Raw genomic sequence first — 26093 nt, 5'->3', positions numbered from 1 at the left:
AGTTTCGCCTGAGGACACGTGGAAGAAACGCTCTTTGAAGTTATTTATTATTTGGTGCCAAACCTCTTTACACAGCATGATTGAGACACAGGTCAGCCAAACCCAAACTTTTTCTAGGGATTTTTATTTTCGTAAATCTAGGTCATTCGTGAAAAAAAATTGTGTTCTTTTAAGCTATTTTGAAGCACAAAACCTAAATTGTCCCTGAGTCTATATTTGGAGAGCTCGTAACTCAATTTCTTTTTGAGACAGACGATAGCAATAAAAACAAATTTCCATGAGAATGATGTGTTCAGCCATTTAGTGAAACTTATAGCCACCAGTTGAACGTGTTCCTGGGCATGTTCCGCCACTCATAAAATGGTCTCATCAGATTAGCCTCAATGCCAAGAGCGCTCTCCCTACTCTCGTAGCCGTCTGGCAAATAGACATTGGTCCTTTGCAAGGATGAAATTTCGCCCCAAACGAAAGTGTAAATAAAACATGAAGATGCATTTTCACTCGTGTTACATAGGGTAATTGCATAATCTTGTCCTTGGGGAGGTGAACCACTTGGAAATTAGCCTCACACTTTTATCCCCGGGGTGATTTTACTCCGACTGAAAATGTGATTATTCTGTTGACTGCGATGATTCGCAGATGGAGACTGCGAATATTGTAATGTCCTGTGGCCACCTCATCCCGCAAATGCAATAAAGATAAAATAGCGCCAATGTTCTCAATCTCATTGGATGATGATTGGGGCTGTTGAAGATGACCTCCATGGTGCCGACACGAAATTTCTTTACGGTTGTCTAATTGCGTTGGTTCATCATGAGAGCGTAATTTTGGTCATTACTGTAGCAGCAGTTGGCAGAACAGAATTTCACGATATGGCCAGTTATTCCATGAAGTAAATCGCCTTTGAATCCACATCATCAAATAAATGGTTCATCTTCTTGAATATACAACAAAAAAATGGCATCTGATTGATGTACCGACGGCATGCCCTACTACTAGGGTACATTGGTACGAAATTCTAATTTCAAGGAACACCGACGTTGCATATGAAAGTGTAGAATAATGGCTAGTATGAATACGTCCGGGTTGACAGTATAGCTGTTTCATTATTGCGTAGCTTGGTTGCCATTATGCCAACTAGGATGATGATTACATGCGACCACTTGATCCAACCAACCATCTTGTCATCTCACCACTCTATCCCAGGGACCAGAACGTTCCAATATTGACCCAATGCTCCTCGTTACAACTGAACCAACACTGAAACCACCACACCGTGAAAACACCCCTGCACCTGAACCAACCCCACCCTGTGCTAGTATTTCTTCATACAAATCTTCTTAATGTAATATTAAGTAGCATTTGTGTATTAATAAATCATGGTGTGTTTGATAATTTACCACCAGGCTGCCAACTGGCTGATGAATTGCACTCAGGTGTATCAGAGTAACCCTTTGTGAGAGGGTAACTATTTAACCCACCAGGCCCTGGGTGGTCTTTAAACACCAGGCCAGGAAGAGTCTCCATCAAGATGGCATAGGAAAGAGGGATGCTGCGCCAGCCAACTCAGTATCAGGCATCTCTATTCCGGGAACCAGATGATTAGGATGAAACAGCTGCCTCCATTTCATCCCAAGGTCTTCTGTCTAGTTCAATATCATCAGATGATGTGTCCCATCAGATTGGTGAATTTTCTCATCTGAAGGTAGGATCAGTCACATGGCTCCCGGCGCTGATATGAATGACCCCAATCATATCTCAGTCGTGTTGCCACCTAAGGTTTTATTCATGCTTTGTACTGGTGCTTCTGTTGGCGACGATTGGTCTCCGTGTCATGAATTGTAGGTTTGGTCAATAGCAATACCATACTCAGAATCGGTTCTTGGTTTGTGATGCTGATGGCTATCACAGGCACCTAGCTCACATCCACTGATATCAGGTTGGTGTCTCATCTCAATGCTGGATCAGTGACATGGCTACTGGCCCTGTCATGAATTACCCCAATCAGGTCTGAGTGTAGCTGCCTGAGGCTTTGTTCATGCTGTGGACTTCTTCTAGTTCTGCTGGCATGAAATCGTAGATTTTGTCAATACCAACCACCATACTCGCACTAGGTTCTTGGTTGGTAATCCTGTGGCTATTTCAGGCACCCCACATTCATCTATCAGATCGGTGTCTCATCTCAATGCTGGATCAGTGACATGGCTACTGGGGCTGTCACAGATATCCACAATCAGGTCTGAGTGTAGCAGCCTAACGCTTGTTTATGCTGTGTACTTCTTCCATTGCCCAACGACAAGTTCTTCTGGCCTGAAATTGTAGATTTTGTCAACAGAATAGACTGATGCCTGATGCTGATGCCTGATGCCTATCAAAGGCACCTCACATCCATATATCAGATTGGTGGCTCATCTCAATGCTGGATCAGTGACATGGCTACTGGCGCTGTCATGAATTACCCCAATCAGATCTCAGTGTCATCGCCATAGGCTTTGTTCATGTTATCCGCTGCGTTGATTGGCCTGCAATATAGCTTAACAGAATTGTCTTAGCAGTACTTATAGTGGCATGTTAGCCTTGCCTAAAAGCACCGCACAGACAAGCAATTGGAATCGCTGCGACTTGCAGTTTTAATCGCTGCATGCTATGCGTTTGCAGTGTTCATCACAACTGCCTGCAACAGGAACCAGTGCAAACCCGTCAACTGATTTCACCCACAGATAAGAGCAGCGATAAAAAATTGCTTGTTTGTGCAATGCTCAAGCAGAGATATATCTATCATCAAATAATGTAACCTTGATGGCCAGATAAACTATGATTGCCTTTGAAATCCCTTTGTGCCAACGAAAACCCCTCTGTGCTACCAAAGACCCAACTGGATAATATGGAATTTTCTGAGATGCCCAAGAAAATTGGCTCAGGTTTATTGAAAACCGTTTGTTGATATCCGTATCAGCTCAGTCCGATTGGCAATATCTGATTTCAGGCTATTTACTACAACTACAATTGCTTGAACCAACAGGATCAGAGGGTAAGAAGATGTCCTTGAAATACATGAAAGCATCTGTTGCATCCAGAAATATCTAATAGACGCCAAAGAAAATTGACTCTGGTTTATTTCAAGCCAGTATCAACCAATATTAGTTTGCAAGCAATGATTGCAAAGCTTGATGCTTGCTACATCATCAGCATGTTGTATAAAGATGTCTTTAGAATGAAAGAATTTACTACTCAAAGATGCACGCACACTTGCAAAGCCCCCTGCACGTATTATCAAGGACAGATGCCAGGTAAGAGGATTTCAAAGATGAAGTCACTCAGAAGTGATTGGGTGTCATGCGAGTAAGATTGGCCGATCATTAGGTATATCAGCATCTATTAGTAGAAGTAGATGAGGAAATACAAGAACAGAGCTTTGGCGTGTTGGTAACATGTCTTTGGAATGAAAGAGTTTATCTACACAAACACACGCAAGTTTGATGAATCTGCAAAGCCCCTTTCACTCATAATCAGGGAGGTAAAGGACTTCCAGATGGAGGACACTTTGTAGTGATTGGCTGCTTTGGGGGATGGGATGGCCTTTCAAACAATAGTTAGATCAACATCTACCACTAGAAAATGATGAGAGCCCAAGGCAAATCGTACCATCATACAATGCTGTTGAAAGCATCATAAACTTGCCTGTGCTCCCAATATACATGTACTGTCGAACAGGATAAATTTGTGGGATAATTTTTTTGCAAATGACAAGCAGCTACAACCCATTGGCAGTTTTCTTGAATCCACAGCAGTCTCTCTCGCCCAGAAACAACTTATCTCATATATGGGGCATTTGTATTGTATTGATATTGGTACCATAAAAACACCATTTTGCTATAATAGCCTTATAGCCCATTCGGAGAACGCGTCCTTTGCTTGTATAACATGATGGGTCTGTTTATGGCTTTCACATTGAAGTCTTCCGTTCATCTTGTCTCTTTGCCATCTTCTCCAAGATGCCTTCTTGCCGGCGGCGACTTCTTTGTGGTGGATGGACGGTTCAGGGTAGCCGCTCTGGGTGATTTATGGAGATTGACATGTTGATTTGGATGTTTCTCCACTGCTCACAGATTAATTTCATGGCGAATTGGTCAGTTTTTTTGCGGTTGTGTCGCAGATGTTGCTCTTTGAAGAGGAGGCCTGCTTTAGGGAATAAGGTTATTGGTAGTACAGTATAGCCTCCCTCAGTGGCCACCTCTCTAATAAGGACACCCTCTCTATTAAGGACCCTAGTTTTTGGCCCAAATTTGTTGTTTCCATTCAATTTGACCTCTCTAACATGACCAATCAGTACTCCTCTCTATTAAGAACAGCACTCGTCAGTCCCGAGGGTTTCCCTGCTGTGTAAATTCTTCTTCTTCAGCATTCCACCTGCCATTGCTTGTCCGTTGTCCATTTGTGTGTTGTAAAATTGGCTGTAAGGTTGGGATAAAGCTACTAGAGGAGTTATAATCGACAACCCAGCAGTTGCTATCATTCAATATCTCAGCAGAGAAACAATAATCCTCCAATACCCACAGAATCGGCAAAAAAACCTTGCACTTGATCGAATGAGAAAAAGCACCTGCCGCAAAGAATGAACGATTGCCGGTGCTCAGATAACGGGGACCAATAGTGATCAATGAAACAATCTGGTTGATCCGATCGTCACGATACGTGGTGGCACCATGCTGCATTGACTCACGCTACCGGACCGACGAAAAGTACATCTGTACCAGTATTGGGGGTCTGGTGGTAAATTTTATGATTGGAGGTTGTTTGCCTGATGTTCTTCAGAAAATTCAGCAGTCATGCATCTGTTTCTGCACCAGCCTCCCCCAAACCTAGCTAAACAACCTGACTCTTATCAGACATTATAGGCAGATCACCTTCAACAAGACTGATTGCAAAACCTCGTTAATGTTCTTTTATACAGTATGCAAATCAAGAACATCCATCTTACTTTGCGAGATTATAAAAACGTCGCCGAAATTTCATAGAACATGTCGTCCCCGCTTGAAGGAGTATCTGCCTTCTGGCGTAAATTAATCTATGCTCCCTCTGAGGGTTCATTTGCTATCAGATGGTTGGTGTTTAGAGCTTTTTGTAGCGTGCGGGTTCCGGTAATTTATATCGCTGACACTTTCTGCTGCGATTGTCAGTTTGGAAGCCAACCAGGAGAGCATAAAAATTTTAATCATTTCCTGGATATTTTTGCTTATGAGGCTCTTGGCAGCTGAGTGGGGCTTAAACTTGTGCTGGATGTTTTATTTTGCTGATTTTGCGATCACCCGCCATCCGTTAAATTGGAACAGCTTAAATGATCAGCCATTTGGAAATAAACTAAGAGATAAACTACTGTAAGCACATAAAAAAGCTTTAAAAGCACAACAATTTCACCTGTAATGCACTAACCATAAAATATCGGCTCTAAACGTGATGTTTAGTCTATTGCCAGTTAAAAATGGGTAAATTAGCAAACTTTTAGCTTCGTGAACATTTCACAGTTTTGTTGGCATTTTTCAATACCGTTTGCATGACCTTGATCTTTAGCTTGTTGGTTGGCCGTAAAATTGTATCGGTTTATTTACCCTCAGTTTGACACATGCCAATGATTGTCAGTTCATGCTCACTGATGTGCATGACAAGTGTGGGTGTGGTCAGTGGTTGGTGGGAGTTTATACGGGGTGTACCAGAAGTCAGATTGCTTGAAACTGGCTTGTTTTCTTCCAAAATTAGACAGCCAAGGAATACAAATTTGGTGTGGTTTTTAAGGAGAGCTATAGGCAGGAGCTAGATGGTCAGCTAGGTGGTCAGTTCGTCATCTTCAGGCAACCAAAAGGTCTCGATTTCAAGATGGTGCCACCGTGGTTTGAGATGGAATTCTTTGAAGAAGGAAGCCCCATATACTGTAAAGGCCTTTAAAAGTATTTTCATGGCCTGAAGTATGTATTGGTAATGTTAATTTCAGCATATGCATGCAAAAGAGTTACATTGCTTTTTAAAATTGATACCAAATCCTGTGACAAACTAAGTCTGTCATGTCTGTCTTTTTGAAAAATGTGGAGGAGGAGAGATTGAATTATGCATGTGAGACACCAACGCACAGCATCCTGGATTCATGTTTTAATGGGTTTTAAAAAAAAAAAATTCAGAGTGGGCGTAAAGTTTTGAATAGGTTTGGATTAAATAGTTTCAAAATATTTAGCAGCACAGTAAGAAAATCATCATCTCCTTTTTAGCTCACCTCTTAGCAGAGGTGAGCTTATCCCATACCGTGGCGTCCGTCGTCCGTCGTCGTCGTCGTCGTCGTCGTCGTCGTCGTCGTCGTCGTCGTCGTCGTCGTCCGTCGTCCGTTAGCAGGGCACGTTTCGTAACTGTTAGAGCTATTGAGTTGAAACTTGGTACACATGTACCCTTATGTAATGACACCTTGGAGACCAAGTTTCGGTCCGATTCGTTTCATTGTTTGGCCACCAGGGGGCCAAACGTTAAAAGTGAAAATATGCAATATCTCCCTTAATAGTTGTCGGGAAATTTTGAAAAAAATATGGTAGGTACTTCTAGCAAAGGTGCATCATATATCCTCCGGGTTTTTGATTTGACCTCCTTTTCAAGGTCACAGAGGTCAAATGGTGTAAATTGGCCTTTAGGATGTAACGATGGCACGTTTCTAAACTGCAATGACTATTGATACCAAATTTTGTACACATTTACCCCTTAGTCAAGGGGATCTCAGGGACCAAAGTTTGGTCCAATATGATTCACCACTTGACCACCAGGGGGCAAAATCCAAAAACCTTAAAAATGTGATTATTCCTTAACTTCTTGCCCGATTGCCACCAATTTGATATCATGGGTACATCTAACCACCATACAGTATATGTCACACAGGTTTTTAATTTGACCTTCTTGTCAAGGTCACAGAGGTCAAATAGCGTAAATTCGTCGTCAGACCGTAACTATGGCACGTTTCTTAACTGCAATGACTATTGATCACAAATTAAGTACACATGTACCCCTTGGTCAGGTGATCTCAGGTACCGAAGTTTGGTGCGATCTGATTTGCCGTTTGGCCTCCAGGGAGGGGGCCAAATCCTAAATTCTTCAAAATGCCATTATTCCTAGTAATGACTTGCCCGATTGGCACCAATTTTATATCATAGGTACATCTAATTCAAACAACCATTCAATGTGTCACCCGGGTCTTCTTTGATTTGACCTACTTTTCAAGGTCACAGAGGTCGAATGTACTGTAAATTGGCCATTTTGGGGAAATTGTAATTGCTTGGACCTACATCAAACCTAACACTACATGACACAATACCATGCTCTTTATCCATCTTTCCTCCACATGAGGTGAGCACAATGGCCCTGGCCATTTCATTTAACTTCGTTAGAATTGTGTTCTAAAATTTTAGGAAGCAAAATCGTGTTCAATATTTGCTTTGATATTTTCATGTTGTAGACATCAAGTAAGGTAAGGCTGAATGAGGCAAACTGTCACTGACGACAGTCATGAAACGCTGTGAACCGTGTAATGTTCGCAAAGCTAAAATTTGCAAGTACGCTGATTTTCAGGGGGTGGTAGAATATTAAAATAGTCTAAATCACAAATGACAGTACTGTTGTTACATATATGTTCACGCTCTTTTTAAGTTCTGGTCTGAATGTTTTGTGGTTGATTGTGTCAGGACAAGATGGGCTTCATGACGGAAATTTTTTGCTACTTTTTGCTCATTAAACAGAATGCATGTTTTTTTTCCCGATAATGGGCGATTCAGACAATAATTTAACCTTTATTGCGCATAAAGTACAATATAACCAAAGTGCACGCTGTGTTGAATCGAACACAATTGCGTATTCGAGGCATTTCAGCATCAATATTGAGAGAAATTTCAGTTGTGATGCACAGAGATTATAAAAAACGCGAGCTCAAATAACTTCATTACGAAAATGCACAGTCGACGCCAGTTATATTGTTGGTTGCCTAGTCACAAAGTAAGCTCTAAAGCCTAATATGCGAACTCCTCATCGACAATAGAACGTTTTTTCGCTACCTAACGATTATTAATGCAACCGCGGAATGGATATTAAATCGTATCAACATCTGCAAGAGTCGTTCATATTGCCATTAAGAGGTGCGAGAGTCTCATTATAATGATGTATTTTTAACCCTTTCAATGTGAGAGTCATCTTCTCCGTCAGGGTTCAGTTTGCTGGTACTTTGTCTTCAGGCCTGTGGTAGAAAGTGATAGGATGGCTGGTACACTCTGTCTTATAGCTCAGGTTTTTTTTCGGAGTTTCCGTCCTCTAGCCTGGTTGCCCTTGCCTGGTTTGAAGAGCTCAGACTGCCTGGTTTGATTTCTTGTCAGGAATGGTTGCTGACAAGTGCTAAGGAGGCCAATCCCCCTTTCTAATTGTGTCACCCATGTGTGCCTTACATATCCTCACCTCCCACACCTCCCCGAGCCCAGCCAACTTTGCCCCACAATGCGTTAAAATAGTTCATGGAAATAACATTGACTTGTTATTAATAGACGAACCTGCAAATATTTACAAGTCATATTCTCTTGATATTTCATCAAAGTCTGTCACATTGTGTCGACTTGACAGGCAATATTCGTCACGCTCAATTTAATTAAATAAATTTAATTAGAATGAGCGGGGAATATTGTGTTAGGAAGCACCCTGAATCTATTGACTTACATTTGCCGTGGTTAAACAACTTTTAAGGATGGATTGATTCGATGCTGGCAAGATGTTAACACTAGAAAATAGTGGAAAATTACTTTCTAAAATGCTTAGTGTCCTTGGATGATATGTGGCCTGATTCAAAAGAAAAACATAGACTTGTAGCAAGGTACATGTACATGTAGAATCATAATATGCATAATGAAAAGAATAGTCCCAAACCCTGCCTAGTCAGAAAATCTTACTACCTGGCGATTACTAACATTTCGTAGAAGTGTACCTTGGGCTTTGTGTAATCAGGGTCTTGTCTGTCAGGATGCACACAACTGGAGATTGATGTGTCTGTCATGTCCGTTATTGTCATTTGACCGCTGAGCAAAATGGACAACTCTGGCCATTATAGATCGTCACGGTAATTGACAGTTATCCGTGTCCACTGAGGTGCCAATCGGCGTGCAATCACTGATCCCATGGTCATCTATTAAGCATGATCCCGACCTGGGTACGGCAGATAAAGCTTCCATTGTGATGCGGTGATGGCTTCGGTGGGGACACTAGATCACCTCTGATGGACATCTGTCATCATTGTTGCCATAGACATGAAAAATTTATGTTAACAACTATGCGTAATCCTCTGATAGCTGTCTGTGTAATCCTTCGAGTTGTGATGAGATTATGAGCTTTACTGTTATGCATTTGTAAAGTTGGAATTACTCTGTTTCACAGATCTTTTACTGTTTCATCTATTACCATGAAATCTACACAAAGGTCAAGCTGGAAGAGGATGTTGTGGCCATCAAACAACTTGGTGTTGTCAACTAAAGTGACCTATGTTGCGTGTTACTGTTATATAATGTTCATCATTATCCATAACTTAAAAGAACCAGCTTAGAACCAGCTTAGAACCAATGTGGAAGAAAAAGAATATGATTTTTACATCAAAATAACGCAAAAATTTTAAAGCTTTTCCGATATAAAAACAAGATTCACATCCAACTTTGAATAACACAACTACCAGTTATCGAAAAGGGAAAATCTGTTTGAATAGCAAATTGAAATTCATCACCGTGCAAAAGAACCTTGTAAAACTCGACACAATGTACCGCGATCAATGACTTTGATTTTGTCTGCACATTTCGAGACTTGCCATGTGGAAATATCATCAAATATTTCATTAAATGATGTTCGCCTCGATCACTGTTGAGTTTCTGGTGAAACAAGTCAGACAAATATATGTCAGATGAAAAGTTCAGAAAAATTGAGAGTAGCTATCCATTTTGGAACCTTCATGGATGTGTCGCTCCCAATTTTTGGAGGACATCTGTCTTTGTCCTCCTGAACATTGTTTTAATTTGACATCATAAATCAATAGATTTATGCCTCATCTCCATGTAGAACTTGGCATTTCTGAAATTGGAACAAAAATAAGCATTTTAGAGGAATATATTTGGGCAGTTAATACATGTGGACAACATTTCCGCGTATGAATTCAGATTATCTGTGCTGTTCTACCTGTACTTCTGTGGATCATTTGAATCAAATCCTGTGGAACATGGTCCTTTGAAATTTCTTACGTTACAAAAAACTCATAAGCTTATTTCTGTCAATTCTAACTGTCCTAATCGAGTTGTCTATCAGCGCAACACGAACACTGACGCCGCCCCATTGTGCAAGTTCCTGTTTATAACCATTTTTACCAATCATGTCGAATTGACTTTTTCCAAATTTCTGTCAAAGCATTCCTTATATCGCTAACTCCTGTGGCTATAATATCATCTCCGCACTTTAAAATATTCTCTTCTCCATGCTAATCTCATTCGCTGCAGGGAATGGCTGACCTAACTCTGTCAGACATTTTTCGACGCTTTACAAGGATTTTTGCTTGACGGCTGCCAATCTATGTCCTCAGCTAATAACAACCCCACACTTTTAAATATGGCAGAATCAAGCTTCCTGCAGATCTCCAGCTGGTTTGAGCTCTGTCATCTGTTTTTAATTTTTTTGAGAACCTAATAATGATTTTTTATACTTGAATGCGGTGTGGAAATAATCTGTACGCAGCTTGTCTGATGATTTCTTGGTGCTACTTGAACCTTTGACATGTTTGAAACGAAGCTTGCCGTTGACAAAGTCTATTAGGATGAGGTGAGACAAACGGAATTGATGACAAGTTTCGGGTGAAAGATAAAGACGAAATTGACGAGTTTGAGTCTGGTGCTTTTCTTGAGTGATTCGTCTTTGCAAGTGATGCTTTTAAAAAGGGGTGGTGCGCAGATTGGTATGGATGTAGTTGGTCTGCTCCTGATTCTGATTGATTCTGCAGATTGATGAGAAGATGACTTGATAGTTGTGGATAAAGCTTTTGAAGGGGATGGCGGGCGGATTGGTGTTGATTACTAGCCCTGCTCTTGATTTTGGCTGATGCTGCAGATTGATTGAGGGCTGGATTCATGTAGTTGTGAGTTGAAGTTTTTGTGGGGTGGTGGTTGAAGTGGTGTGGGTTGCTAGCTCTGGTCTTACCTCATTGTTGCTGACGCTGAAGAAGAATGTGTCAATCTGTCCTTGTCCAGCGTATAACTTCATGATAAGTTGCTTGAAAATGTGTCCTGGATGAGGACAAATGTTAACTTAATGGAAATCATCTCAGATGTGTTAATTCCACTGCCACTTCTGTTCACCAGTCTTTTTCGTCTAGTATTGCATCAGGTTTAGTCACGGCATCCACAGATATCACAGAAATCACAAAAACTACTACAGATACCGCAGCCCGTTAAACCTCATCAACTTATGCAATCAGATTGAAAATTAATTTGATGTTGTCGCATCAAGTAGCTGCGCTGCATTAAACTTCTCCCGGTGCTGCGATTCAGTTTTCCCTGGGCTGTGATTGGCGCGACAGACACTGATAGCCTGCATGGCTTTTTAGGGCGACGGGCTCATCAACCTGATTGAAACGATTCCACATCATCGGGGGTAATTTTCTACGGCAAGATGGATGGATGGTTGTAATTAAACTAATGGAACAGCGAAGCTTTGTTGAAACGGCAAGCAGATTGTTCTGTATTGAGGCAATGAGCGCGGAAATGGCAGGAAATTTAATACTTCTGTATTCCATTTACATCCATTTGTTGCACCTATGACGATTTTGATTCAGTGAAATGTTTGTTTTCCGGCAGTTCAGTGCCTGGAGATTCACTTTATATTTCGGGAAAATTCTAACGGTAAAAAGTGGTAATTTAGCAATAAGCTACATTTATGCTTGCTGGTGAGTGACGATATTTCAGCATTATCATTTTTAAAAGCTGTGACTCGCACTTCCCTGGTCGAATTTCCTGATAAGATATGGTGATTTTAATATCTAAATCAGGTTGGTTAAGGTCTTTTTCTGCTTCGTCAAGTATAGAAAAACCTCAGTTTTGAATATATGTATCAGGTTTATGTTTAAAAAAAAACAAGTTAAAAAGTTAAGATCTTTTTCATAAACTGATATTAACCTCTGAACGTATGTTTTAGAAAGTCAGGTTATAACTCTATCGCATATCTGTCACACTTCCAATATTTTCCAATATCTCAAGTTCGATGGCCATATTGACATCGTCAGTACGGTTAACAACATTTTCACCATTGGCACTCCTGGCCAAGAGACTATTGAAAATCATTTGTGTAAAACCTGTAAGCGGATAAATCAAGAATAGTTTGGAGCAAGAAATTCCCCCCTGGCGTACAGGAAATTATTGAAAATCTTTAGCGCGGAACTGTTTACGATAAAACACCCGTTTATGTATTTGTGTTCGAGAGTGATAAGATCGAACGCTTGAATAGCAAAAATCGATTGGACGATAAGAGCATTCAGTTTCTGAAGATATCCGATTGATGATGGGGAGTATCTTCAGTTATTGATTGGATGAATTTTGGCAGTTTTCCCGAGCTCAAGGTTGCTGTTTTCAAGAAAGATGCCAGGATGAACTAGTGAGATGCGCTTTTCAACTTGCGTGTGTGAAAGGATACTTATCAGAAATGCTCTATTAAAGGGTTACTGGTTACTGGCATCAAACTGCATTTCTTTTCTCCTGGACCACCAATAATAATAAACGGTGTACCCCTTTAACTCTGAATGGACAGCATTTTAATCATCTCATTAGCTGAAGTGGCAGGACTGGTCTGGAACCAGTCCACTAATGACCTTTTCAACTGTCAATCAAATTGACTGAGATGCAAATTGAAATATAGACATTTTACTTGAAAATGTTCAGTCCATCAACAATTTTGATCACCCATTTAATTCTCAAACTCGCAACCACTTTCGGAGTGCCTAACTTCTTAGATGAATTTAAATCTGTAACTTGTTTATACGATGTGTTGATATACGGACAGCTGAGTTACTATTACCGGAAACTAGCCACCATTAGATCAGACAGGAGTAGAGTAGTTCCACTCTAAGACGAGCGTGTCTGTGAGTGCATTTTATACAGGAATATGCACATGAATGAGTACCAACTTCTGGTGAATCAGACAAAAAGACACCCAACGAACTCATTCACAGAAACACGATTAAATTGAAGTCCACTTCCATCTATCGATCATCAATACACAATCATTTTCCGATGGCGCTAACGAGAATAAATAGAACTGACAGCTGAGAGCATATGGCCTTGGGACCACCACTTTCACCACTAACGTGATGAATTGATAAAGTGTACAATTTCTTCGTCCCTGTGGCTGTTCTGGGTTCGGCAATGGACCAAAGTCTACAACTGAATAATTCATGGAATGTCTAATCAATTGAACACCTGCAGGTGAAATTTTGAAGTTTAAAATGATACAGGAATATTTGCTGATCATGAAGTGTTGGAGTTATTTGATCATTCATCGGAAGGCCGTCTTTGAACACTTTCTGACAAATCCTTAGAAAAAATCACCTCCTGAGCTATTGTGGTATCGTAATGCCATTGCCTACAGTTGAAGACACTGTGTCGTCTGTTGTTAATTTCAAATCACTCGGCATTAGGTCAAGCAGGACATTTTGCCACGATCGAATAACAGAGCCAGCAAATGACATCTCAAAATGATGAGATGGATATTTCGAGACGTGATTGGTTTCACTGTGGTCGTTACGCTTCATTTGTTGTTTTCCTGTTATAAAAACTAACCTTTCATTGAGCCCCTCAAAATCGATACAGGATGGACTGCGGCCCTTGCGTATTCGCTGTGCCATTACGCCATTGTGGCCAAGAATAATACCCACGGTCTGTGAACTCATCAATGAGAGTGAAACCAAGCGCAGAAACAATAGAGAACCATTAACCAATCTAGCGGAGTAATGTCATTATTTTCTCGATAGATTGCTGCACGTGAGCAACGAAATTGAGTTTTTTTGCAGCTATCAATGATGATACAGAGATTGCATACCCAGATGCTGGAAAATCTCTAGATTAGCCTGTGAGCTTAGTTACAACCTCTCTCTGAGGGTCTCCTATCTCTGCAAGTCGAATTTAACCACCTCTTCCTGCAAATACCGCCTCGGCCCCCTCGAAACTGAACCCTTGTAAGACTGTACATCAAACTTTGAGCGTCCTCTGAGTGAAGAGATTTCCTCACAGCGGTGGATGGCCTTGCCTCGGAGAAATTGTTGGGAGAATCATCGCAAGTAATGGTGGCTCCTATAAGACATCACGTTTATTGGCTTTTCGATCTTCAGCAATATTTTTTCTACGGAGTGTTTTTCTTCTGTGAGAGGGCTGTGTCAGGCCATTTGTATTTTTTCGCATCCGTCAGGTAGGATAAGGGGTTAGACACGTGAGAGGAAGGAACCAGATCAACAATAAGAGGACCTGAAGGCACTCATGGAATCGCATAATTCAGTATGTGAAAAAAACCCAAATGATTGGAGTTGTCGATGCGCCTCCGAATCGTGAGAAAAAAACTCCATCACTTTGTCTCGGTCTGCTGCCAGATATATGATTATTTGTTGTGTCTGACGGCCCTAACTATTATCACTTGTCCAATATCATATTACTCCGCAAAAAAAGAGTAATCTCGATTCCATCTCATCTCTTCATACTGTGAGGGAAAAAGCGTTGCTTACATTTGATCATATTCATCTATGGTCGTTGGTTTTGTCTGACGGCCCTAAAATATTATCCCTCAGCCAATATCGTTTGTTGGCGGAACTCTCTAACCTTCCAACTGAAATCAATGCTTTTCAATCTGGATAAATCATGAATTGTGACAAAGTGGCGGTTTGGAAAGTTCCCCACAGAAGTGCATCTGGGGCTCTGATTGTAAATCTTACGACCCTGGAATATATTTCGCTCATTTGTAACGAACATGTTATTTGACCGAGCCAGTGTTGCAATTAGGAAAAGGTCGCATTCAACTGTGCTGCCATCTGATGGCGGGAAGATGAACAAAGTAAGCAAGGAATTCAATTTGTCGCCAGTTTTTGTAATAAATGCTCGTCCCCAGCGTTCGTTTTCACATATCACTATCCTCCAATAACCTCTGGCATGTTTCGGACCAATTTCAAAGTATCGTCAAAAGACAGACATGACGGCCAGTTCCTGATGATTGACCAATCAAAAGTTCTCACTATTAAAGGGTTGAGCTGTAAGACCCCGTGAGACACTAAGTCCATTTGATTGGCTAAGACATGTACAGAAAATTTACACTGTTCATTTCCCCTGTTCAATGGTAAATCTACAGGATTTCGCAAATCTGATCGCACTCACCTATTGGACATTTTGCTTTATGAAATTCAAGATAGTCTTACGCTATCCTTAAAGGCTACCTCAGCCTCAAGCGAACTTATCAAGATTAGATTATACTGAAGCAATTTGGCAGACCATTATGTTTTCAACCAACCGAAATTCACTTGCGGGCACCCGGGAATCGTAATCAGTCGGCTGAAATCTGTAGGCTGTGATTAGGCATTGGACGGATCTTGGCTATTGACGATTTTTTCCCTCCTCAATTTGGCACTGATTGAGTGGTGATTATTTTTGCTTCTCTGTCAGCTATGCTGTAGTTATCATATTCTGTTTGTGAATGTTCTGTCCGCATCGTTATGCATGGGTTCTGGAGTGCTAACTACCAGTTGGAAGTGTTATAAAATCTTTGAACTAAAAATATTTCACACTTTTGTATTTTCAGAGATGGCCGACTGGCAGAGAGTGACCACATTCTGGCCATAGACAAGCAGGTCCTCGACAGTTCCATCTCGCACAAGCAGGCCATCTACATCCTACAAGGAGCCAGCGGATTGGTGGAGCTCGTCATTGCCAGGGGAGCTGTCCCGAGAACAGACCAATCAGGTAGTGGCACACTTGACACCAGCTCTTCCAGTGAGACCCCTGCCGACATGGTGGTGAGTATAGTCTTTAAAAACTTTACAGTAAACCACAGTTTCTGTTTAATACCATTTCCCGACACTTCTAAGTTCACCGCCTATTTCTGCTTAATGCCAAATGCATTATAGATAATCAACAATGTTAGATTCAAGATACACGATTACTAAACACGTGTCCAGGTCTGATCGGAAATCTTTACGCAGGAAATGATGGGGAAACATTCCCGCTGTTCATTCGATGGACATTTAAGGGATTTTCGATACAAACGTAACGTTTAGAGATTGAATGCAGAATTATCAATAACCGAGGATTGTATTTGTTGTATTTTATTAGCTTTGGAAATTAACAAATATTTTCTAATCGGTAACCGCACAAAATTTTCTTTTAAAGGTTTTTTCACAACTAACTCGTCTCTATGATCTGTTGGTGTTAAATCGTACAGCGTTCTGTATACTTTTTCACAAGACTGTATGCTTAAGGTGTGAGAAGTCTTTGACAGCAGTCGTCTTTTCCTCACCGCGTCTCCGTCTTACCCGAGTCCACAGCCTTTTCCCCCAAGACGGCATCGCAGGCAAGCGGTAAAAGCATTTCATTAAGGGGCGCATAGCTCATGGATCATTCTCCCCTCGGGGTGCTTGGCTCATCTCCTCGCTTCATGGTTGAGCGCTGGCAGTATCGACTCATTTAGGCGAGGATTAATGTAACCTCTGAAAGAAACTTCTGTGTGGTGCTTTGGTAGCCATATTAGTTATGTTGAAATTTGTCCGAGTCTCATAAATTTTCACTGAGTGAAATGATATGCTTAGGAATCTTTCCATAATTTGAATGCCAGTCACTCACTCGGAGCCAACACCCTTTCCCACCACGACAGCATCACTGGCATGCTGTAAAAGCAAATTCATTATTGGGGGGCACATAGCTCATAGATCATCGCCCTTTGGGGCCTTCACTTCATTAACAGTCTTCATGGTTGATCAGCGACAACATTGACTGGTTTAGTTCTGGCCGATGTACCTCCAACATGAACCTGCTTGATGGTGCTGGAAAGAAAAGTTGCTGTCACAGTTCAAATGCCTGAATTCTCATTTAAACCTAATCTGATTGCAAAACAACTCCAGAATTTCCAACTCTAATGTTGTCTCAGTAATGATTGCTTACATTATGGTAAATGGTGTTGAAGAAGACGTAAATTGGCAAAACTGAACTTCACATGTCATCTCAGTAATGATTGTTTACATTGCGTAAATCGTGTTTGAAGAGATTCAACTTGAAGTGTTATGGTAAAATAACCTGAAGGATGAATTTATCCTCGAAAGTGGTTGTGACCGATAGGAAACATCAATGTAATCTTATTGCAAAACTAAACTCCGGGATTTCCAAACTCAAATGTTGTCTCAGTAAACATCATTTGCATTATCTTGATTATGTAAATTGAACTCCGAAGATAATACTTAAGTGTTTGGTGTAAGAAAATGAAATTGTGTTTTTTCACTGTCCTGATCCCAGTGGTCTTCCACTCAATTCAGCGATGCAGAGTCGCATTAGTTCCAAGAAAAATCTACTACAAAGTCTGGGAGTTTTTCTCTAACGTGTAGTGGTAATGGTGTCGGGTCTTACATTAGCATCGAATTAACAGCTGCTGTTTTCCTGGTGGATCGTGGAGTGGTTCCAGGTGACTTGCACAACATCACCAATACATTGTCAATATGCAATGCACACAAGTTTATAGTACATTCAGTGATACTTCTGCTCATTAACGCGGCTGCATTGTGTGTACCATTGGGATTAGGGAAGGCTTCGAATGATTTTTTTCTGTTGGTACGTACATGTACGTAAATTGATATTCTTTCCTGCGAATTATAGTCTTCTGAGATAAGTATTTCTTGAAATACTATGTAAGTGTAAAATGGATTTAGCCATGCTATAACACTTTTCCTGAGTTGGCTGTTGTAGCTGTTCGAGGGAGTTAAAATGTCAAGGAAAGGAGATAAGCAATCTTTTCAGACCCTTGAGAAAAAACTCATTTTAACATGACTTGGGTCTCATTCAACAATTATGGCTGGCCACTCATGCACAGAGTGTTTTTTTAGCGCAACCAGAAAGCTGCATTACTAAATTGTATGGTCAGTCAGTTGTGAAATTAGAAGAGAGTTTCTCCAAGCAGCTTAAAACACAATCAGCCGAATTTAATTTCGAAAAAAAGGTTTAACGTTAGTTGGCGAAGACGGCAGCAACAAAATTGCAACCAGCTCACCCACGAATAAGTCTCGGCATGCCTTGAATTAAAAGCCCAAGAACTGCACCATGAGAAAGCAAGGACTGTCAATCTTGAAACTGAAAAATAGGAATTTCTCCAAGCGGCTTATATCACTATCTGTGAAATTCTATTTTGAAGAAATGGTTTAACTGGAGTGAACGAACGTAGATGTCGGCCACGGGACTGACGCAGCTCACCAACGAATGATTCGATATTGAAATGATGAGGCCTGTTAGGCAAAGATCAAAGCTGCCAGTGCGAAATAATTGAAAGAATAACATGGTATTCTAAAAATATTCGCCTTTGTCTATAGTCTTTGGTGAAGAAAATGCCGGTCATGAAATCAGCCGATGGTTTTATCAATTCTTTGAAGTGATTCGAGCGGAACACGTTCAAACGTGAGTTAAGGAATCATGCTGGAATCTTTGTCGTCGTAAACAGACGTTGATTGGCTTGGATCGTTCTCATTAGAACATCTCGGTTTTTCACTATTTGTCATTTCTTTCCGCCGAGGTTTTTACCCGTTTGATGTGGTATCTGCCGGTTTAGGAATGTGCCTCTCGAGGTTTTCCTGTTTGCGTTGCAATGCACCAATTTGCGCAGATCAATAGAGGGCGTGCAGAAATCGTAGAATTGCTAAATGCTAACAGTTGACTTCAAAGTGAGAATATTCATTCGTTCTTTTCGAGCAAGGATCTTTTTCTTTCTCTCTCAATAAAGCTTTGCAAAGCATTTCTCCTTCATGTCTGTGTCTTCTCTCCGTCTCCAGTGGGCCAGTTTAACATCTCTTCCAAGGGATCTGTGGTCACTCAATCCAATGAACAACCACTCCAAGAACATGGATTATGTAAATAATCCAATACAACAGTTTTGCTGTTGGATCAAATTCGATATTCGTCAGGCTGCTGGGTCAGTATACATGACTTAACCTGATAAAGAAATAATCCAACTGCAGCACATGTGGTCTAAAATCCTTCGCTTACACAACCAGGCACTGACATGGGGGTAGGGGGTGCGCTTTTGGTGCGTGCTCCTCCCATAAGAATATCTATTCATTCTTTCTGGCAAGGGTAAAACTTTGTTCATTCAATGAATCACTGTGGTACATGCCTCCCCCTTTTCCCCCTCATCCTAACCCTCAGTCGGCCAATTTAAGCCAGAGTCCCGGGCACCCATTTTAAGTAAAGTCTCCGGGATCAGTGGTCACTCAATCCAATGAACAACCACTCAACCAACAGCGATTGTGTAAATAATCCGATACAACAGTTTTGCTGTAAGATCATATTCAATATCCATCAAGCTGTTCGGTCAGTTTACATGTATCCCTAAATATGGTAAAGGTATAATCACATTGTTGAACAGTGCTAAATCAGCCTTTCCAGCGTCCGTCCGTACAAAGGGCAGATTTTTACTTGTATCCTTTAGGGATAGGCTCGTTATAACCCCCCCTTCCCAAATTTGCTCATATCAAGTTTATGGCCTAATCTGTTTCAAATTCATTGCTGGTTGGCAAGAACTCAAAAAATATTCTGATTTGAAGAAATTTGTAGCAGAACTCTTGAGGTAGAAGTAGCTTTGAGAGTTGTCTAATTAGCTTCTAATAAGATGCTGCGTCTGTCTATCAGCCCCGGGCAAAATAAGATTCAGCATTAGTTGGGGGCTTCCTTATCATAAATTTTGAAGCACTTCATTAAAATCTGAACATTTCTTCGTGATTGAGCAGGATAAAGTAGCTTTTTGAAAGGGGAGGGAAGAGATGCCACTCAGTTTTAAAACATAAATAAAGCTCCTTTGCATTGCCTTGCTCAATGAGGAAACTCATGCAAGGGGTCCGGTTTAAGGCTACCCTTCAATCTTAGGCTGCATTCACTCTGAGAGATTGTTAGCCTTGACTCAGAGAAGTGGGCAACCCTCGTAGAGTTTGTTGCCGATTCTCCAGGGTGATACAACACAGAGTAGTGAGGTACACTACAAAAAACAGGAAGAAAATCAAATAACATTCTTACATTACATTCTAAGATAATAACCAAAGTAGTAAACCTCGATGAAATATGAAACAAATTCATGTTTCTACAAAAAAGATTAATCCAACTTTTAAAGTACATTTGAATATTTGAAATGGATAATTATTAACCTCACTATCTTGTGTGCTATTTCAGTGCTGGCTCGTCGTACTTAAATCATGGTTTTTCAGTTGTTTTGGAAAAAGTGTGTTTAGGAAATAAGCTTCATTTGTAAGCATGTTTGCTCCTTGATGATTGTGACATTTGACAAACAAAATTGAGCTTTGTAATTGCAATTCAAAATTTCAACCACTGCAAAGTCTTTTAGGTCTGTTTTTGGCTTCTAAAGTTTAAGAATAGTGTGTAGTTCTGAAAATAATTTCTCATTAAATGTAACTGTTATTAAAAGATGAGTAAATGTGTTGAAAAAACGTTTCGTAGACCGGCGAGATATTGTACATGTAAGCCTAGTTCATGGATCGGACACTCTTGTCATAAAGGAATAGGAACAAATTGGTTGCATCTTGTTTGTACGTATTTTAAAGACCATTTCAGCTAGTATTCACTTGGAGAATGTTGCTACATATGCAGCTTTGAAAGAACTCATAAAACTACGCTTTTTGGTGTCAATGTTTTGCCTTTAAAAGAGGTAATATGTATGAACCACTATTTCGAAAACATTGATCTTCACTGCACATTCCAAGTTGAGGTCGGTCAGAGGAATTTTACTTTTCTGTTGTGGTGCTAGGTGGATTAATGTTGGAATTGAGCACGCAACCTTCCAGCCACATCGCTGAGAAAGCTTTGGCCATAATGGGATTTCTACCTGTAAAACCATCCGACCGATCATTCGCACAGATCGTCAAAATTACCCAGAGATTCACCTAGCTTTAGCTAATAGTCACCCGAAATCTCCGGCTGCCATTATCACACAATCGGCTTTGACAATTTTCATTAGGTCCACCGGCCCCTAGGCACTCGGTAACGATAGCTTGCAATCGCGTTGAGCGTTTTACTTAGCCTGCTTTGCCCAGAGGCATCATATTCACATTTTATGGAGGTTGGTCTTGTTCAAGGGCTGTTGTCTCTATCGCCCACACTAGGCATTAAAAGCATTTGTGCTCCAAGTTCTAGGAAAGTTTGTATATTGCACAAGGTCTGTTGTACTTCTGTCTAAAAATACTTGGAAAACTTGTGCAAGATATGGCCTGAAGTCGCAATGAAGTTGTGAATCATCCAATGGTCCTCTAAAGAATTCGTATGGGCAGTGGCATTGCAACAAACTACCAAAATGAAGGTATTAGATGACTTGCAAAACACTGCAAGGGTGAAGGTATCAGATGAAGCTCAAAACACTGCGAGGGTGGAGGTATTAGATGACTCTCAAAACACTGCGAGGGTGGTATTAGATGACTCTCAAAACACTGCGAGGGTGAAGGTAGATGACTCACGAAACACTGCAAGGGTGAAGGTATTAGATGACTCGTAAAACACTGCGAGGGTGAAGGTATTAGATGACACGCAAAACACTGCGAGGGTGGAGGTATTAGATGACTCGTTAAACACTGCAAGGGTGAAGGCATTAGGTGACTCATAAAACACTGCGAGAGTGAAGGTATCAGATGACTCTCAAAACACTGCAAGAGTGAACGTATCAGATGACTCTCAAAACACTGCGAGGGTGAAGGTATTAGATGACTCTCAAAACACTGCGAGGGTGAAGGTATTAGATGACTCGCAAAACACTGCGAGGGTGGAGGTATCAGATGACTCTCAAAACACTGCGAGGGTGGAGGTATTAGATGACGCACAAAACACTGCGAGGGTGGAGGTATTAGATGACTCGTAAAAAACTGCGAGGGTGAAGGTATTAGATGCCTCGTAAAACACTGCGAGGGTGAAGGTATTAGATGACTCGCAAAACACTGCAAGGGTGGAGGTATTAGATGACTCGTAAAACACTGCGAGGATGAAGGCATTAGATGACTCATAAAACACTGCGAGAGTGAAGGTATCAGATGACTCTCAAAACACTGCAAGAGTGAACGTATCAGATGACTCTCAAAACACTGCGAGGGTGAAGGTATTAGATGACTCTCAAAACACTGCGAGGGTGAAGGTATTAGATGACTCGCAAAACACTGCGAGGGTGGAGGTATCAGATGACTCTCAAAACACTGCGAGGGTGGAGGTATTAGATGATGCACAAAACACTGCGAGGGTGGAGGTATTAGATGACGCACAAAACACTGCGAGGGTGGTCCCTGAAATGTAGGCCAATCCTCTTTTGTAGACAGATACAAATTATATGCTGTGAAAACTGTAACTCAAGTTGAAAAATGGTTATTTTTCACATTTGCATTTCCCTTGATTTGGGTAATCATGAAAATATTTTCTTAAGCTAAATGTCAACAGTCTCAAGTGTTCTTTATCAACCAAGAAAACTTGATTCAGTTGCCACACATATTTCATTCCCACGAGTTGCTACACATTTCTCAATGATTGTAACTGCCAGTGTCTTTCGGTATAAAGTGGTTTACTCCGTTACTATGGAGATAGTACTGATCTGAGAGAAGGGAGTCGCAGAGTGTGGAGCAGCGTCAATATGTTATGGGAACTACCATGACATCTTGTGGGAAGATTAGAAATCATTGGCTGGGACCTCCGGGAAAGATTATGCGGGTTTCATGATCTGTATGAACAGCAAAGTACAAAGTTCTGTGGTGTAATTCATTTCTGCAGCACTTGTGAATCATCTTCTATTCTTAATTGTGGGAGGAAATTGGAAATTTTCAAAAATATTAATTGTTGATGTAGTATGTACATTTACATTCTTTGTCTGTTTCAATATGCAAGCAGGTGTTTCCTATAAAAAAAACCCAGCTTGAGCAACAAAAAAGGGCTCGACGTAAAACCCAATTAATAAAGAGAAATTTCCAATAAACCGACTGCACTGTTTACAAAAATGATTGCGATTCTCACTTTAAATTTTTTCCCCTTTACCCAGCCTTCTGCTAATGCGTGCTTGGTGTGCCATTTCACGGGATTGTTTCTCGGACATGTTTACCGATACCCTCCGGATAGTGCATATACATCCTTTTGTAAAGTTTTGTCTATCAATCTGTCGTAGTCTAGGTTATTTCTATAGCAGGATTAAGGTGCATACTGTTGCGAAAGTGCCCAGGGATAGCAGCAGAAGAATCATCTTTTCCAGCCTGACTTCTGGGGAAAATGTCGCTTCTCTTTTGTCAAAAGACAATCTACTTGTTTCCTTTGTAATTTCTTCGAAAGTCTCTCCCCGAAGTTTGTGCGTATAGATGTACTGAAAGTACACATAGTCTCGGTTTACAGATTATCCAAGGGATATTTCATTGTTTGCAAGAAAGTGTCTCCTCCATTGTTTCATACATGTATGGTCTTTTGTGTGAAGAATGTTGGCCTTTTGGTAATTATGTTGAATATCGATGGAGATTATTACCCTCCACATCCTCACCCCTCACTTGGCAAGATGAAATCACGGGATATTGAAAAGTTTAAAAACACCCTACCCATGCAGTGGCGTAGCTGGGGCGAGCAGAGGCCATTCCCAGAAGTCACCAAAAAGTTTCCGTTTGACTGTGACTTTGGCCAGAAAATTCCCGAAAGTGACATTTTGCATCCCCAAGACCAAAAAGCTAGCTCCTGCTAAACTCCTCGAGTTTATACAAGCTTTGATGGCTACTTGCTAAGTTGACACAGGCCATCAGCCAAAGCATGATGTGCCTGGGCTCCCTTGAGTTCTGTTATATGATTCTTAGCATGTAGCAACTTGTCTGACACCTTCTTTTAGCAAAGTCACCAGGGGAATACTAAACATTGTCCACTTGTCTTTCTTTTTGACATTCTGATTGTCTTTTGTGTAAGTTTATACAGGAGATGTCTGACAAAGGTAAAGCAGCAGTTGGACTGTAGAGGTGATAACAGTATCTTTTGGCCGCAGAGGCGATGGCAGTATCGACGGGAACCAAGCGTGATATGCTAAATGTCTAATCCTGCCCCCTTGTTCTTTTGAGCTTTGATGGCTACTTGGCAAGATATCCAGGTCATAGGACAACTTTGAGTCACTGGGATCAGATTTCAAACATGTAGCAATGAGTCTACCACCTTCTTCTTGCAAACTCACAAGAAAATACTTAACATTATTTCCTTATCATCTCTTCTTTGACAGTCTGATTGTCCGAGAAAGTAGAACTTAGGGTTTGCCGTCCAATATTAACAATGGTAGAGGTTAATATCACTCGGCATGAACTCCTGCCGTTCCTGAAAACTTTCTGGAGAACTCAAATGGATATATAGCTCAATCAGCTACTCTGTTTTTTGGCTACCTTTCGGCTCCACACTTGCAGTGTTAGGTGAGACAGCCAATACATCCAGTTAGGTATTAGTTCCTCAAAGTTTGACAGGGTCAGTCGACTTGTCCTGCTCATGGCAGTTTTGACTCAATTATCTGAAATTAGAGAGGTTCTTGTCTGCTTTGGTCAGAGCTCAATGTTTGTCCTGGTTAGGTGGCTAGTAAGTCCCTGCTATAAGGGACATTGTAAGAGCAAGCTGTTTTTTGTTAGATGTCCATAGACTTTCTTCAACAGTATGCAAGTCGGCAGGTAAAGTTTGAGAGGTTCCAAGTGCATTAGCAAAAGGAAGCCTTTTTTTATCCCTAGCCATAGGCCGTTTTTGTAAGATGTCCGCTGACTTTCTTCAATAGTGTGCAAGTTGGCAGGTAGAGTTCCAAGTGCATTAGCGAAATGAAGCCTTTTTCCTATCCATTAGCGAGACAAGTCAGGTATTCTAAATGAATGAGGCTGCCAATATCAGCGTGAACCGGACCATCGGGGATCTCTTGACCGTCTGAACTTGATAAGCAGTCAAAGCGAGACATTCTTTAGGAGACATCCCAGACCATTAGCAAGACGAGAGGGGCATTGTTGACGGAGCGCACACTTCTTATGCCTCCCTCTGTGAAGTCAAGACAATGCAGCTATCTTGTTCGTACACTCTGGTTTTGTTGGGGTGGATCCTGTGATCTGATTTCCGGATCAGAATTGCAAATTTAGAATTTTCAAACCATGGGGTTGTACTCCTTGAGGCAATGTAAGTCAAATTGCGGCAAATCTTTGAATAACGAGCATTAAAGTCACAAAAAGGTCTTTTCTGCAATGTCAGAATCTTCTACACTTAACTAGATTTCAATTTCAATTGCCTTATCGGTAGGCCTAATTGTATTTACCGTAAACCGTAAATGCTCACAAAAATTTGACGGTGTACGGTAACTCCTAATTGTATTAATTAGATTTCGATTCAAATTGCCTCAGCACCGATATGCCTTGTCACTTGGGATCAAGGCTGTAATGTCTCTCTTGAATATTTATTTCATTTTATACTACTGCTGCTGTGTTATATTTGATCAAGAGTTTGGAGCTAAAAAAAATCATACCATGCTTTATGATGTTGATAACTTGAAAAACACGTTACTACATTGAAGCCAAAATGAATGAAATACTACTGGTGATGGATTGAGGCATCTTAGATTTTTTGGCACACATAGCAGCGGTTATAATTCCTCATTTTGGCGGCTTTACATGAGTCATCGTCTGCCAGCAAGAACTGACTTGAAATCAAATTTGGTACATTATACTTATAAGTGTAATCTTTGGCATTTGAGCACCACTCTGAAAGTCTAGATAATTAGCACTTCATTATGCATTTCACTCTCATTCCCTCTCTAATAGACTTCAATTA

At 40.8% G+C, this 26093-nt stretch overlaps 1 protein-coding gene across 24 annotated transcripts in view; it reads left to right on the top strand.

Moving 5' to 3' along the window:
* Positions 1-26093, top strand: part of LOC135486577 (multiple PDZ domain protein-like) — a 242447-nt gene that overhangs the window by 76022 nt on the left and 140332 nt on the right. For all 24 annotated transcript variants that reach the window (XM_064769472.1, XM_064769471.1, XM_064769464.1 and 21 more), the window contains one exon: positions 15862-16075. In XM_064769472.1, the coding sequence (XP_064625542.1) occupies positions 15862-16075 (214 nt within the window). The remainder of the gene's footprint in view (positions 1-15861; positions 16076-26093) is intronic.

Source organism: Lineus longissimus, chromosome 4, assembly GCF_910592395.1.
Source record: "Lineus longissimus chromosome 4, tnLinLong1.2, whole genome shotgun sequence".
In the NCBI taxonomy this organism is placed as follows: Eukaryota; Metazoa; Nemertea; class Pilidiophora; order Heteronemertea; family Lineidae; genus Lineus; species Lineus longissimus.
The sequence above is the reverse complement of the archived record's forward strand: the minus strand, read 5'-3'. Positions and strand labels throughout refer to the sequence as shown.